The sequence below is a fragment of the Montipora foliosa genome, chromosome 4 (genome assembly GCF_036669935.1).
Source record: "Montipora foliosa isolate CH-2021 chromosome 4, ASM3666993v2, whole genome shotgun sequence".
Classification (NCBI taxonomy): Eukaryota; Metazoa; Cnidaria; class Anthozoa; order Scleractinia; family Acroporidae; genus Montipora; species Montipora foliosa.
In genome coordinates, this window is record NC_090872.1 from 32,742,002 (window position 1) to 32,758,007 (window position 16,006).

General features: G+C 40.5%; 1 protein-coding gene across 1 annotated transcript in view; it reads right to left on the reverse strand.

The window, feature by feature from the left end:
* Positions 1-7,938: 7,938 nt before the first annotated feature.
* Positions 7,939-16,006, reverse strand: part of LOC138000650 (sushi, von Willebrand factor type A, EGF and pentraxin domain-containing protein 1-like) — a 66,135-nt gene continuing 58,067 nt past the window's right edge. The window contains exons 31-35 of the mRNA XM_068847210.1: positions 12,914-13,087; positions 12,173-12,346; positions 9,866-10,198; positions 8,732-8,923; positions 7,939-8,183 (exon numbers count right to left, since the gene is read on the reverse strand). Of these exons, the coding sequence (XP_068703311.1) occupies positions 8,023-8,183; positions 8,732-8,923; positions 9,866-10,198; positions 12,173-12,346; positions 12,914-13,087 (1,034 nt within the window). The 3' untranslated portion in view covers positions 7,939-8,022. The remainder of the gene's footprint in view (positions 8,184-8,731; positions 8,924-9,865; positions 10,199-12,172; positions 12,347-12,913; positions 13,088-16,006) is intronic.

Consider the following 16,006-nt stretch of genomic DNA (forward strand, 5'->3'; position numbering starts at 1 on the left):
GTGTTGCTTCTCAACTTGTGGATTACTTAGAACAAAATAATCTATATGAGAAGTTTTTAAGGAGCAAATATGGCACAGTCGGTTAGTGCGCGGCCTTGGTGCAAGAGGTCCTGAGTTCGATTCCCGGATCTCGCATCCTTGTTTCGACTCCTTTCCTTTCCGTGTAGCTAAGTAGCTTTAAATACCTGTAAAACGGAGCACTGATAGAGTCAGGGGAGTAAAATGAGCGCACCGTCGACCTCAGGTTTGTCAGTGATTAAAAGTTACTGTTACGAGTTATCGACTTTAAATAAGGTCTACTTTTATTTTACTTTACAAGTTCCAATCTGCATGTAAGAAACATCATACTCTAGTGTAGAAACGGCTCTTATAAGGGTCCAAAATGACATTCTGCGTGCTATAGACAATCACTGCTCTGTCATTTTAGTTTTGCTTGATTTGTCAGCAACCTTCGATACTGCCAACCATTCTATTCTTTTGGAAAGACTGGCGATAAGATATTGCATTGATGGAATTGCATTATAGAATGGTTCAGGTCTTACTTGTCAAATCGTAAGTCTTTTGTTAGTGTTGAAAATGGTCTATCAAATCCTCGTAGCCTTAATTGTGGAGTGCCACAAGGCTCCGTCCTTGGGCCGATTCTCTTTATGTTATACACCTCACCTATTGGGGATATTCTCCGAAGCTATGAATGCGCAGAATGCCTGGACATCATGAATAATTCATAACCACTGAAGCGGCAAATTCGAATGCGATCGCGCTCTGAAGAGCCATAAATTAGAGAAGAATGGGTCGAAACTAGGCAACTAGGGCTCACAAAATTCACTTTCCCGTGTCTCAGAAATGATAATTTCAAGGTTGACGCACGGCTTCTTGAAAATCAAGGATTAGTGTACAATTTGCACTAAAAAAGACTGAAATTGAGAAAGGAGAAGTTTTAAGTTTTTCCACTTGAATATACGGAAAATTTTGCAAATTTTCGTATAGACAGTAATTTTGAAGAGCAATTTTGGGAAAACTAACATACCTACTAGACTTTCACGCACGGCAAATGGCAGATGAGTATGTCCTTGAAAAGAATTCGTTTTAATTTCGAAAATTGGTCACGAGGAACCTTTACGTTTTTCAGTTTGAAAATTATTAGTCGTAGTTTCATTTGAAAATGGCGCGTTTAGAGCTGGCGAGCTATTGTTTTCAGCCCAGACATGAATAACAATGCCTGTCAAATGAAACAATGCCTATTGTTGAAATCCACTCCGCATGAAAAAATATTCACTTCTACCGCGAATTTTAAGATTGTTATAAGGATCAGCTGTTCTACTCAGGACCTTCGGACAAAACAAAGATGATGGCGTGCGCGACCAATAAATACGATAGTGATCGGGAGCTCTTTTCAGAGCTCTTCGAAAACCCGATCCATCCATTGTTAATTCACATCGTGCCGCCATACGTTAATGTTACAAACTCTACTTGCGATTTTCAAGTGAACGGAGATTTAAGGTTTATGGAAATGGTGGGACGTTTGCGGGAAACCGGCCATTTTGTTCGAACTTTTGCCAAAAGCATCCTTCCCTTCGCCTACAAATTAGAGGAATCTGGTCTCGAGCGCGTGGGCCACACACTGGGCGAAAGTATCCGCCGATTCCGCAAAAAGATCGTTTCAACGAAAGATGGCAGAAAAAGGAAAAAAATGAAGGGGAAGATGTGGATAACGTTGTCGGTCAAACCAAAATTCTCTAGTTAAAGCTTCTCTTTCTTTCGCAACAAAGAAAAGGCACGCGCGCTAGCTTTTTCGATCATAAGCTACTCAAGATTCAGGCGAAACAAGTCTATTCACTTTATTTAAAAATCGACATTTAAGTTTTCGTAGGTACGAATGCTTGTGAAAGCACCACATTTGTTGCCGTGGGTTTAGCGGAGGGTAAGAGTTGCCCATTGACCCTCTCAGCGTCGAGAAGGGCTTTGTAAAAGAGGAAGCTTTACAGTTCTTAAGAGTTACAGTTCTTAACTCGCCTTTTAGAACGAGGCTACCCCGAATGCTTCGTCGAGGATATCTTGTCAGAGCAAGAATTCCTTCACTTTTATTTAACAACCAAGGAGTTACACACGGTAAGGGCCGAGTGACAGCGTTACAACAAAACGCATCGGGAACCTTCTCGCAACCAAGATCCGTCAGCATCTTATTCATTTCGATTCATATATATTCATTCATTGAAAAGCGAAATGAAGCCTTTTAAATGTTATACTTACCCCCATTTCATTGACAGAAATGCGAAGTAGAAACGCGCTAAAAGGTACAATCACTTTACATTCACGCACAAGCAACGTAACAAACTTTAATGAAGCTCACTGCTGATTGCCACAGGCCTTAATCACACGGCGGCCATCTTGAATCGCGAGGGATTGAAAAGTTTTGTTTTTGTGTACCGAAACTCGTTTCCAAACATTGAGCAAGAAAGTTCTTTTTCACGATTGTTTCGCTCTTTTAAACATTAAAAGTTGATTCATTTCTTTTGACAAATTTCAGTCTGTCGATTGCACGTAAGAAACTGTGCCGGAAAATAGCGGACTTTTTGGTTATGTTTGTTTTGAACAAGAGGCCGAGAGCTTTTTCCAGTAAATGCGAAATCCTAAAACAGGCATTTTGCGAGATCAGAAATGGTAAATGCAAATTTAAAATGTTTGTGAAAGTCGGCTTGTAATGCATTCTCAAAGTGTGACATTGAGGAACAATAGCGAAAACAATAACTTGAAACGTCCTTTGTTTCTTAGCTCCGCCCTGAAAAGTTAATGAGCAAAGCAAAATTCCCCAAGGGACAAAGAACGCGTAATATTTGACCAATGAGAACCATTTGAGTCATTCTTGGCCGCTAATTTTACTGATCTATAATTTTTATTGCTCTGGAAATAAATGTCCGGAGAATAATAGGCATTCTGCGCGATTATTGAAAGCCCTGCTCCCCATATTGACGCCTACCTATGTGAAAGCCGTAAATGGGCCCTAATCACACGGTAGCCATGTTGTTCACAAACGAGGCTCGGGGTACGAAATCTATGGTCAATATGACCGCCGCGCGAATAAGGCCCATGGCGATCAGGCTACCATTCGCTCCGACGAAGGCTAACGCTCGAAACGTCAGCTTTTAAATTTGTCCACGGTGGTCAATTTACCATATAAATACAGTTGATCAAAACCCATTTCTGTATTTTACTTTCCCACCGACTTCAGCACCACAACAACAACAACAGCAACAATAACAACTTTATTTATGTGTCAAACTCTTCTAGCTGGCCACAAGTGGCCTACTAATCGGAGACACCTAGTCAATAAAATCTATATAATAAACTTAAGAATACATTTAATAATATTTACAGCAAAATATTTGCTATAAAATTACATTAATAGCATTAAAATATTAAATTCATATGTAAAATAAATAATAATAATATCAATAAAATGGTTTACAATCTAATATAATTAATCTAATCTAAAAGTGAGCGAAAGATTAGTAAATACACAGGTAACAATTTGAACATTTGTTCTCAACTATGAGACTTGAAAGGTCCTCCTTTCTGATACGTGTTTGAAAGGCAGATAATGAGGCTAGGGCCCTATCCTTCTTAGACAGTTTGGACCATAAGAGTGGTCCAATGTATATAATAGAATGCTTTCCATATTTTACAGTATTAAACCTAGGGATAAAAAAGTCTGAATTTCGTAGGTTATAACTAGACAATGATACGCTAAAAATACCGATAATATTCGCAGCTATTAACTTATATTTCACTTTGTACATGAGGATTGCAATATCCTGCAGGCGCCTATTGTAAAGACCAGTCATCCGTGCACGTGCACGTAACTCGTCACATGACGATCTGCAGTCGCAAAATACAGCTCGCAGACCCCGTTCATTGACCCTCTCAAGCTTTCTCCCGTCTGAGCCTCTACAAAAGTGCCAAACGAGGCTGCAGTATGTCAGATATGGCAATATGGCGGCCTTGTATATTCTTAATTTCACTTTCATTGGAATCATGTTGCGCATTCTCATTAGGATGCTCACCCGCATACCAGCTTTCTTGCAAATTGTAGATATATGATTACTAAACAACAAGTTCCTGTCAATCAAAACCCGCAAGAGTTTAAGTTCGTCCATTGGCCGTACTATGAAAGCGTCAATTTCGACATCACGTTGAGTAGAATCATTTGATATAATCATTGCTTGATATTTGCTTGGATTTCCCTGCAGGAAATTCTCACTGTACCATCTCGACGCTTGTCTTCCATCATTGTTGATCACCATTACACCATTACATTCGTAGTAAAGTTGATGATCATCTGCGAATACTGTAAATGGCTGACACGCTGAATATTAGACAGATCATTCTGGTAGATATTCCATAACATGGGCCCTAGTGAGGAACCCTGGGGACATCCTCTCCTTATTTCCTTCCAACTGCTGATCGCCGTTTCTGCGCGTGACCTGTTCTTTCTCCCATCGAAATAGGATTTCATTAAATTTGAAGAGCTTTCAGAAAAGCCATAAGCTTTCAGTTTGTCTATGAGTAATATCGGGTGCACGGAGTCAAAGGCTTTACTCATGTCAGTTGACAAGATGGCTACAGTCTCCCCTATATCCCTCTCATATTTCCAGTCCTCGACCAGTCGTATCAAAGTTTCACAACTGTACGGCTTTCGATATCCTGACATTAAATTGTCAAATATAGTTTCGAACTTATCCCTCAATTGATAGCAGAGCAATTGTCAAACGGATCTTGTCCACTGCGGGTAGCAAAGTTACTGGTCTGTAATTGGCTACATTTTGGGGGTCCTCTTTCCTGTACACTGGTACCCATTCCCCTCTTTTCCATTCCATAGGCCATTCGCTCTCCTGAATTACTTGATTAAATATCACCGTTAAAGGATCCGCAATCTCATCTGCTACCAGCTGAAGCATTCTAGGGGACAACCCATCAAACCCTGTTGCTTTATGTCGGTTAATACCCCGATGGGCGTCCAAAACTTCCTCCCTGCTAATGCTCCTGAAGTTAAACATACTTGGCATTTGTCTGTGTCTGATTGCACTTACCCCAGGGTGTCTGTAACAATTTTTCTCAGTCTAGCATGACGCTTCCATTCTTCCAATATTTTTGCGATTGTTGCAAAGTAACGTGTAAATTCCTCCGCAACTACTACAGTCTCGGTACTGTGACCTTTTCTATATGTAGACTAAAACAGAGGATATAGGCCAAGATCCATCATTCGATTGTATGTTTGGTCAAATACAGCGCGTTCTGTCAGTTTTGATAGAAATTGAAGATTACTCACGGCTCGTAAGTTTTTGAATACCGGATCAGGGCCAGCCTTCTTTAAAAGAGGGCACACAAGGGCTTCCTTCCACTCAGCAGGGAAGTAGCCTGAGGACAGCGATGAATTCACTATGCGCGTGGTGACAGGAAGGAGCACATCAAGACAACCGACGACCAGTGATGTTGGCATAGGGTCCATTAGGCAAGACTTCTTAGCTGACTTCTTGATGACAGCACTTACATCACTTTCAGTAAGAGGGTAGAAGGAGCTTATAGATAAGCATGTGCAAGGATCTCCTACTCGAGCTCCTGATTCAGTGGGTACTGTATCATCCACTTCAGTAGCATCAATAGGGCCATTTATACGAGAGAAAATAAGCCGCGGCTTACATAAGCCGCGAACACCCCGTATAAATGGTACAAAATCTACGTTCACGGCTTTCTCAAGCCGCGTCTTATCCTGGCCTGGGAGTTTATAATTATACTCGTATAAATAGTTCCTTTCGCGGCTTACGTAAGCCGCGGCCAGAGTTAGCCGCGGCTTATTTTCTCTCGTATAAACGGCCCTAATGTCTGCACGGATTCTGGTAATCTTACGTACAATAAAGTCATTGATGTCATTAGCGAGGCCCGTTTTTTCATGATAGTCAGGAAAAGATAACTCATCCGTTCTCGCAAGGAGTCTCTTGGTGGCTCGAAATAGCCTTCCTTGATCAACACTATTCTCATCTATAAACTTAGTATAAAACACTTGTCTAGCCTGATTCATGAGATAAGTCACGTGGTTTTTCTTATACTTAAAGATAATCAGATCTGACAACAATTTGGTTTTTCTCCATCTTCGCTCACCCTCAAATACACTCTCCCTTGAATCCAATATGGCTACCGTATTCATCCCAAGGCAGAGAGTAGATTTCTGTACAGAAATACTCGACTGGATCGAAGATCGACTGTCCGTGATATTTTTCAAAGTTATAGATTGATTCAAAGTCACTGGGAGTTTCGTGTTTGTGGAAAACAAGTGAAAAGTTGAAAAGTAATATGAGACCGGGAATTACATGACCGACCGCCATTACCGTGAAACTAAACCCCCTTCGCTAGCGGCTTGTCGTTTTTTTTTTTTTTAATGAGCAAGCAAGCACGAGCATAATGAACAGGAATAACCGGCGTCAAAAGACTTCTCAGCCTCTTACAAAACCGTCAGAAAACCGATACAATTGTGACAAGTGGGGCATACAGAGCAAACTACACTAACAGTTTATTTAATCAAAGTATTTGTGAATGTCATGGACTTGTCTAAAGCCTTCACATCTTTTAGTATCGGCTAAAATCATAGACTTTATTTCTGCCGCTCTCTCGAGCCCGGACTTCGTGGGCTAATTTTCCGTAAAGCAGCTGGTAATGGAGCCAAGTTAACTGAGGAGAATTTGCACACAAGTCCTCTCTAGAATTGCAATTTTGCAATAGCAAAAAGCTATAGCTCTGGAAACTTCAATCGAAAATCTCTAATTGAACGTTTCTATTTGATAACTAAGACCTGACTGACAGTTTGGAGATTCGAATGGAATGTTTAATCTTGGTCTAAAACATGCGATTGCACTGCGTAAGCGAACCGGTACAATTTGTTCCTTGTTTTATATGGCAGCAGGAACTTGCTCAAAGGTTAAATGTGGCAATGAACAGATACTTACTTAAAACAGCAGTCGAATATTGAACCTCACCGCCTCCCAGGGGAGGACTCCCATATAAAAAGGGGAGGGTTGCTCAACGGAAATTTTACATTAAACCCCGAAAGGAGACCAATCTGGGTGTGAACTGGAGAGAGAGTAGTGTAACGTAAAGTGCTAGATTTCTATCCCATATGAACCATGTGAGCTTTAGCCCTACTGATGGAACTGGGCCCACACAAGGACAGAGAAAAACTCTGACCAGGGTGGGAGTTTCTCCCAAGGTGGGAGAACCTCTATTCGAGACCAATTGCCGCTTAAATCTAAGAGAAACTGGAACCCAAATAGGACAAAATAGGAAAACCCAAAAAGCACATCGGATAACAAAACCGAAAAACCGCTCATACTTTCTACGAAAACCGAAAAACAGATACTAAAATGCGAAAAATCCGCAAACCGCAATGAACACCAAAACCGAAATCTTTTGGCACAAAAACCGAAAAACCGATCTTAACTGCGGGGCAAGCAGTCTGACAGTCCCTCCAAAACAGTATTCTAGTCCTGAAAAGCCAAGCGAGGCGTGACTAATAAATGTACTTCGACCCTCCACAAGTTCTAGACTGAGAATAGCCTCTTTCTTTCCGTACGCCACGAGAACGCTAGGACCGTGATCACCCTTTGAAGCCTGAACCCACGCCGCGTGAGGTGGTAGCGCGAGAATATTTACCCAATATTTGCACGTACGTTGTTTTCCAACTGCCGCGTAGGATTAGAGAACTACAAGACGACGTCTCGCAGTATACACTAATTCCAGTCAACAAATTGGATATGTTAAGTCGTGGTAGTGACACTATTTGCTGCCAAAGGAACGCGAAAATTCTCTCTGGCTTTTAGCTTTATAATTCAATTATTCACTCAACTTTGAGGTGGTTACAGTTAATTTATTCACAACATTGCTTCCATAATCATTCAAACTTTAATTCAGAAGTCTTACTTCCGATGACATGTTCAACATAGCGAGATAACCTTTGTTTTTGGGGGTTCAAGATTACTTTCCAACAATAACTTGAAACTTCCTGACAGTTGCCTTGAATCCTGGATAGGTGTTCCGGTCGTTTGTTGTAAATTTGAGGTACATAACACCTCCAGGGACTTGCCGGATATTCTGAGAAACCCTCTCATCATCAAGGTCGAAAATAAGATCGGCAACTGAAAGAGAAAATTAATTCTCAAGAAGTATTTATAAATAATATTTGGTTTATTCTCTCCAGTATATTCGCATTTTACTGCAGAACGAGAGAATAAAGTAATAGAATTGTATTAATTTTGTCCAGTAACAAATGTTTTAAGGAAAATTTCAAGCGCTACAGACTGTTAAGCTGAGTAGGTTGAAACATGCATTATCTATCAGATTACGTGGCTCAACCAGCCCAACGACCCCCCTCCCACCCACGAGTCTCCTGCGGCTCAATGGTCACGGGAGCATCGGAACTAGCTTCGGTCATTGGTCCATTTAACTCGAATTGGTTCGAGTTTATACCGAAGTGGAGGAATCTTGTTGGTGGCTCCTTCAGCGGATATTTTTCTTCTTTTCTGCTAAACCCTCGGAGGTCTTTTCGTTGGTTTTTCTCTTTTTTGTGAGGGAAAGGAGGGAATTCCTTGTTGGAAAAAGCTGATTTTTAACGACCCATTAATTCTCGCTTCTCATAGTAGATAACAGCTTACAGACTATTCTGCAAAGCCTATTGTGTACTTACAGGTAAAAGAGCTGAGTGAAGAATAAGCCTTCAGCAAGTCATAAGCAGGTTCTGTGTAGAACTTCTCAAACTCCAGCTGGAATTGCTGACCAGGGATTATCACCCACACGCAAACTAAGTTGTTATCGTAGTTACTCGGGTAATTGGGCGACATTGCTGATTGGCCCAGTTGTGTGATTATACCACCGCAGCCTGGCAAGAACAAGAAAAATAATACCTTGAAGAATTAAACTTGAAAGCCATGCCTAGCAACGAAAGGAACTTTTAAGTGCACCCGAATCAAATGTCTATGTGAATTGGTATTCTCTACGTTAAAACTGGCTGTCGATCGAATAGAACAATTCCGATATATTAAAATTCAGCCCTAAACAAAAGACATCATCTCGAGGTTCTGGGGAATAAACATTCAGAGCCTCGAGATGATGCCTTTAGTTTAGGACTCAATTTTAATATATCGAAAGTGGGCTATTTTTTAGTACATGACCAAAGAAATGTCTTTCTTGAGCTCCGAAAGGATTCATGTCATTCAAATATACGATTAACTTATTTTGAAAAGCTGGTCTGATTACAGCTTTTAACTTTTTCAAAGAAAGGAAAAAACAGAGTTTCGTCCCATGTAACCGCTTTCTCGAATTAATAGTCATATAGTCATTCATGGTAACCTTCAAAGCTCCCGAGATTTCGAGAAACTCAAATCAGGAATCTCTGTAGAAGTTGCAGCGTTCCAACACCAAACTCGTCCCCAGACTTCTCACACGCGCAGAGCCATCCTATTCAGAACAAATACCGCGCCCATTTGGACGAAATGGCGTCCTACAGTGGTTTAATCAACGCCCAAGCATGAAAGCATGAAAAATAGAAAATGGTTATTTGTTTTCCTTTTCACTCTGGTGTTTATGAGGAATCGATGATTTTTTGAGGAACATCAAAAATTTCGAAAAACACCGATCAAGCAGTTTACATTTTTTGCGTGATTGACTAGAAGAAAATTTATGACTTGTTGGAAACATCATACAATGTTCCTCAATAAATCAGTAGAGTGAATATTTACACTTTTCCCACAAATAAATTTATGACGTTAATACGCACTCGAGCTAATCGTCAAGTGTGTGTCATGTAATGATTGCTACTTACTGACTTGCTCGTAGGAAGCAGAAAATCCCTCAGAGTTTTCACTTCCGTCCGATATAAACCGAACATCTATAACGTTGCTCTCAGAAGCAAAGGGGATTGCCTTGCTGTAAACGCCTGACAGCTTGGTAATGAGCAATTTAGAGGTGCCATCGTAGATCTCAACGACGTCTTTGTCTTTCTGTGTCTTGAATGTGTTAAATGTAACAAGGACCTTCTTGTTCACGGGAACGCTTATCTTCCAGCGGCAGTAAGCGTTGTCAGGGTAGCTGCTCGGGTTGTTTGGCGAGGTGAAGGTTCCAGATGGTCCAACGAGTGAGGCACCGCAAGTCGAAGCTTTGAAGATAAGTAAGAGTCCTTTGTTAAAACCCATACATTACATTTAGAATAACTTGCTAGATCTATATCAGCTTGAACAGCGACTTTAGAGTCCATAGTCGCCGAGGAACAACTTTGATTTTACTACGATTACGGCAATGACAACTTTGTTCTAGGCAGGCACAATGAGTCTGGAGGTCAATGGTGCACATGCTCTGAAGTTCGTAAGAGATTCAACAGTCCTCCACGCTAAAGGTTTCCAGTAACAGCTATGAAATCGCGTCAGAATAGAATAGCTGCGTCTTCACTGTTTAATGAAGAGCTTCTTTAAAGTTTGTAAAAAATTTATAACGTAAACAGCATTAAACGAAACAGACAAGATTATGTTTTACCATCACTCACGTCCCCAATCCATTTAATTATTAAACTATACTAAAAAGGTTTACCTATATTATTAAAATTTTAACCTCGGTTAATGCATTTCTCGTGCTCTGATTGGTCCACTCAATCTCGGTTATCAGCTCATACACCTTCATTTGACCTTATATGGCAATTGATTGCGCTAGCGTTGCTAAGCTAACTTTTTTTTTCACCGGAAAGAGAAATTTACCTCAGAATAAGTCCAAAAAATGCCTTTGTTGCAGAACGTTTGAATCAATTCCGACGTTTAGAAGGACACAAAAAGGCAAGAAATGTTTTTGGCCATGAGGCCTGTCTGACCAACAGGTATTCCGCAACATCGCATCTTCATCAAGTTTTCTCGATTTCGCTCGGATTTTCTCGCTTTTTTCGCTCATATTTCGTACTTCCAAACTTTTGGCGTTTAAGGAATTTAATAAAACAATTATTCCATTCGCGTTTGTTTGATACGAGACTGGGTATTGCTATTTACCACCTCATATCCAACGCGCACTCTTGGAATAATAGTTAATTATACGTTAAAATGACAATTGATTCTAATACCTTGCTTTCAGGCATGACCATAAATGTAAGTCACCATGTAAGTTACGTGCCAATTTTAATAAGCGTCACGAAGGTTCCCCTTGCACTTCGCCGCAATCTCCTCTCCAGAGTCCGCTATTCTTTTGGTCAGCACCAAGAAAACGGACTGTGGCCACTTCCATTTTATTCGCAGTCGTAGTGAACGCTCATTTTTGTAACCGTTGACAACCACTGTTGTTTCAAATTTGTGAGCGTGCGTAGACGAGCCGGAAGTCCTTGATTTGCGGACTTCCTGCCATGGAAATGGCCAGAGTCCGTGTTCTTAGTCCTGACCAAAAGAAAAGCGGACTCTGGAAACGAGATTGACTTCGCCCCAACTTGAAATCCACTCGTGTCAAGTGAAGATTAACCGCTGTATTTACCATTACATAAAAATAACGCTAGCCTCAAACACTTATCTTGGGGTTGGAAACAGGTGAATGCGAAGACTTCGTGTTGGATATCAAAATTGTGTGTGCATCTATTGTTGATGCTATTCCTCAACATTAGTTTCCCTCTTTACAGAGTCCATGCTGATCCTTGCAATATACCAGCATGCCGCGGGAGCTAATTTTTTGGCTTTTGTGAACCTCCTTCGTGGTGATTTTTCTTCACAAGCTTTCCACTGTAAAACTGATCTTGTGCTTGTTTATTTTCGAGTGTAATTCACGGTTTATTTGTAGGTTTTTACGGTGTCTTCTTGTCGCTTGTCATACCAGATGAGAACAAACAAATGCACGTGCTGTGAAAATTGGGTGTGGGGCAGAGGGTGGGGTCCCCTTCCTCTTGAACTGTAATTACAGTATCAAAGATTTCAAGGTAAACCTATTCTTCTACACGGAAATGCTGGATCAAAATATAACAAATTACAGCGGAACCTTTCAACACAAGGAAGGCTGAAAACGTACGGATGGAATGACCTCTTTACAAATATGACAGACTTATATCTTATGCTCTCTAAACTGATAATTAGTAAATTATGAGGGTGGATGAGACAACAAAGTAACTTACAAACGCAAGAGGGTACCGATCCAGACCATGTGCCGTCTAGCTGACACGTTCGAGTTCTGGTACCCGATAACTGGTAACCTGGGACGCAATCGTAGATGATGGTCTTGTCATAGCCGAACTCTGAACCTAATCTTTCGCCATTAGCAGGAGTGCCGGGATCACCACAATTGATAACTGAGGGACAAAGAAAAAAGAGACCATTACGGGTGATCCGACCTACTTCAAGACAAGCAGTGCAAATAAGGATTCAATAAGATAATACGCCACACTATAAACTATATACTTTCAGAAGTTGGAGAAGGGGAGAGGGGGTGGGGGGGATGGTGGTGAGCATCGAAGGTCTAAACATATAGTTATTACAATGATATTTGAGAGAACTCGGAAATTTTTTAACACTTTCTATAACAGACGAAGTACCGTTTATTTTTTCCAAATAGGCTCAAAAGGACTCTGTTTTTCTGAAAAACTTAACCCCAAAGCACACAGGTATTGGTCATGGTTATTCGTTGCGGTCTAGACCCGTGCGACAGGACAGGGCATAATCAGAATAATTGCTATAACCAATCGTCTGTACGTATTCATAACTTCAATATATTTCAATAGTTTGCCATTTTGCATATACTTCGCTGGGTCCTCATGTAATTTAGCCTTACGGCTACAATATGAGCGAATGAACAGATTATTGTTAAAAGACATTGTATGCAAATTCTCGAGTTCGCGTGAAAAACCAAACCGACATACGTTGACAGGTTGGCTGTGTTCCATTCCAGTTGCCATTCGTTTGACATGTCCTGGAGCTGGATCCAATTAGATTGTATCCCAAGTTGCATGTGAAGGTGACAACATTATAATACTTGTAATTCACACCGTTCTTCTGTCCATTCTCTGGTGTACCAGGGTTACCACACGAATTCTCTGTCCAGAAAAGCATTAAATCAGATTAAACACGAAGAAGCATGATAAAAATCTTGGTTCCTTAGGCATAGTTGGACGATTTCCCGGGGGGGGGGGGGAGGGGAGGATTTGTCATTTTACCGTGGACTTGTATACAGAGCTCTGTGATAATTTGTAATTTTTATCTATAGGAGGTTGAAGACGACTTAAAAATAAACATTTTTTTCAAGTTTTCAATTTCGTGACGTCTTCCGTTTCCAGAAGACACGCAGCACTTTGATTATCCTAATTGTCTCCTTTTGTAAACACCATGAGACAAAGCAAATTTGATTGCAAAAATGTATATCCCAATGAATATCACCAGGAATTGAATTGTGTTCCGACATACACTTGTATTTTATCGCGTGAGCGAAAAGTAAGCGATTGTCTAAAAGAATTTCATTTGTTGTTTCGCCACATACTAATTAGTGGAGCCCTTTGGAGTCTCCATACATGAAAGTTTCATGAAACGCTACGACAAACATCTCAGAAAGGAAGTACCGCACAGACCTAAGAATTTGTTTCCTGCAGTTTTCCAAGTTCTTGGCCTTCTTCATTGAACTGTTTCAAATTTATTTTTGGTTGCGTGACGTACAGTGAAAAACGATGGTCGAGAAACTATCGATATGAAAGCTGTGGTGATTCAGCTACCGCTATTCGCATAACATAGTATTTAACAAACAACTATTCTACTTCTTCCATATTTCCCCTTGTATATCTTCGCAGTAGTCACATGCGCCTCTCGAGGGCCTATTGTTATAGTGCGTTGGAACTGAGAAATGTAATTAATTACGTGGGATGTCACAGGCATACACGTCATAAAATCACTCAAATTCTCTTTTTTTTTTCGTAGTCACAAATGTGCATACCCCACGGTATTGAATTAAGCTCCGATCGGGAAATCTTCTTTTAAACCCTTCAGTATTTCCAAACTCCCTTACGGCGATTAGAAGACCCACATATTTCCCAACTCTCTAGCATTCTGAAATAGCCCTTAACCACTCGGCCACGGAGACGTAGTTCTCATTTTACTATGAGAGCAATCATTTGGTTTGGAATCCTATCGGCCCGCGATGATTGACGCAGTATTAAACCTCACATCTGAAAGTATTTGATAAAGTGGACAGAAGATTTTTCTTTGAGAACGGTAAGCTTTAAAGGTAAGGAGAATTTTCTACGTTTTTTTCTAGATCTTGCTTCGTTCTTGCGTGTTCCACTGTAAATATTATTGCATAGTCCGAATACTTGGCAATCGAACTGTTTCTTGGGAACCAGTTTGTTCAGTCGGCCCAAAACACTTTGTGATTCAAACAAGAGTGTTCTATTGGCCATTGTATCAAACATTTTGTGAATCGAACCAGTTTGTCAAGCGGCCATTGTGCCAAGCATTTATCAATCGAACCAGTGTGTTCACTCGGTCATTGAGTAAACAATCGTTATTAGGAAGCAGCGTTTGGGAATTCCAACGCCATTCTTCTCCTATGTAGAAATCAAAAACGCGAAAAGAATATTACGAAAAAGCCTTTAACAAACAAATTGAAATAAAAAAAAGAGCACTTCGATCTTTAATGTCTCGCCTGAAGAGCAATCACCTTCGCCGTGCGCCACGAAGACAATCAACAAGGTCGTTGGTTATTTACGGTATATGTTAAGTATGCTTGATGCAAAGGAGCAAACATTTGCTTTTCTAGTTCATTCTTGGAGTGGATGAGGCATACATTTGATGGAAGAGGGTTAGATGGAAGTTGCAGGCCGGAACGGTAGTGCCTTTACAATCATTTAAACTTAGAACAAGACGCCTGGGGGCGTATACATGGATGTACTATTCTGGATGTACTGATGGCGTGAAATGAAATGACGTAACAGTTTCATGTTAAAGGCTAATGTTTGTAATTGACATTGTCATCAGACAAGCGATATGACAAGCAAAAGTTTTGAGCGGACGATGACAACAATAAGTATTGTTTATGTAAGATAGTAAAATGCACGAACTCAATCAAGATAAGGATGCCCATTCTAAAGAGTTCGTTCAACTTTAGCTATCTTAGCAGTCAATTCGTCTGTTAGCCGCTCCGGTCTTAACGGGTTAACAGCTGTTTTTACAATAAATAACTTCTAATTAAAGTACACATTTATCTTTCTGGTAATCTCTCGCCATTTTCCAAAGTTTACCCGTAGTTGTAGTTCACTGTATCCCACGGATACGCCGTTATAGGCGTCTTGTTTAACAAGTTGAAAGTGCATTAAAAAAGAAACTTCAGAAGTGTTTGCCGGAAACCCGAAATGCGGAGTTTTCATGACATTTCATTTTCCAGCTTACCTAAAACAATCGATCTCTTTTAATTGTTTATAGCGACGATATAAGACCGAGCTCATATGCAGAGCGCGGTAACAAAAATCGAAAATTTGATAATTGAATCAACACGCAATCTTGAATTAAGTTTTACAAAGGTTTTAAGTGGTAAATCAACACCTCGGAAATCGAGTCCTAGGCCCGGTCAACAATAGTCACGTAAAAATGCTCTTAGGCCCGTTTCAAACGCCGCGCTGAAGTCGTGCCCAACTAAATTCATTGTTTAAGTTCAACTTTGGCACGGCTCTAGCACGGCGCGGCGTTTGAAACCATTTGCTACACGACTTTAGCACGTCATGGTTTAAAACGGCGTGCTATTGCCGTGCCGAACTAAATAAATAAATTTTAACTACATTGCAAAAGTGGACAAACCGGTTTCTTGTGACTGGGACGCACGATCGTAAAGAAAGAGTTCCGGAGTACGAGTGTAAAAAAAAGGGAATATTTCAGAGGCTGACTGGGTCTGGATGAAGGAACAGACATAAGCTCAAAATGTTCATCACCTGCTGAGTTTGGTGAAAAATTGGAAGTCGAACTAGATAGCGAAT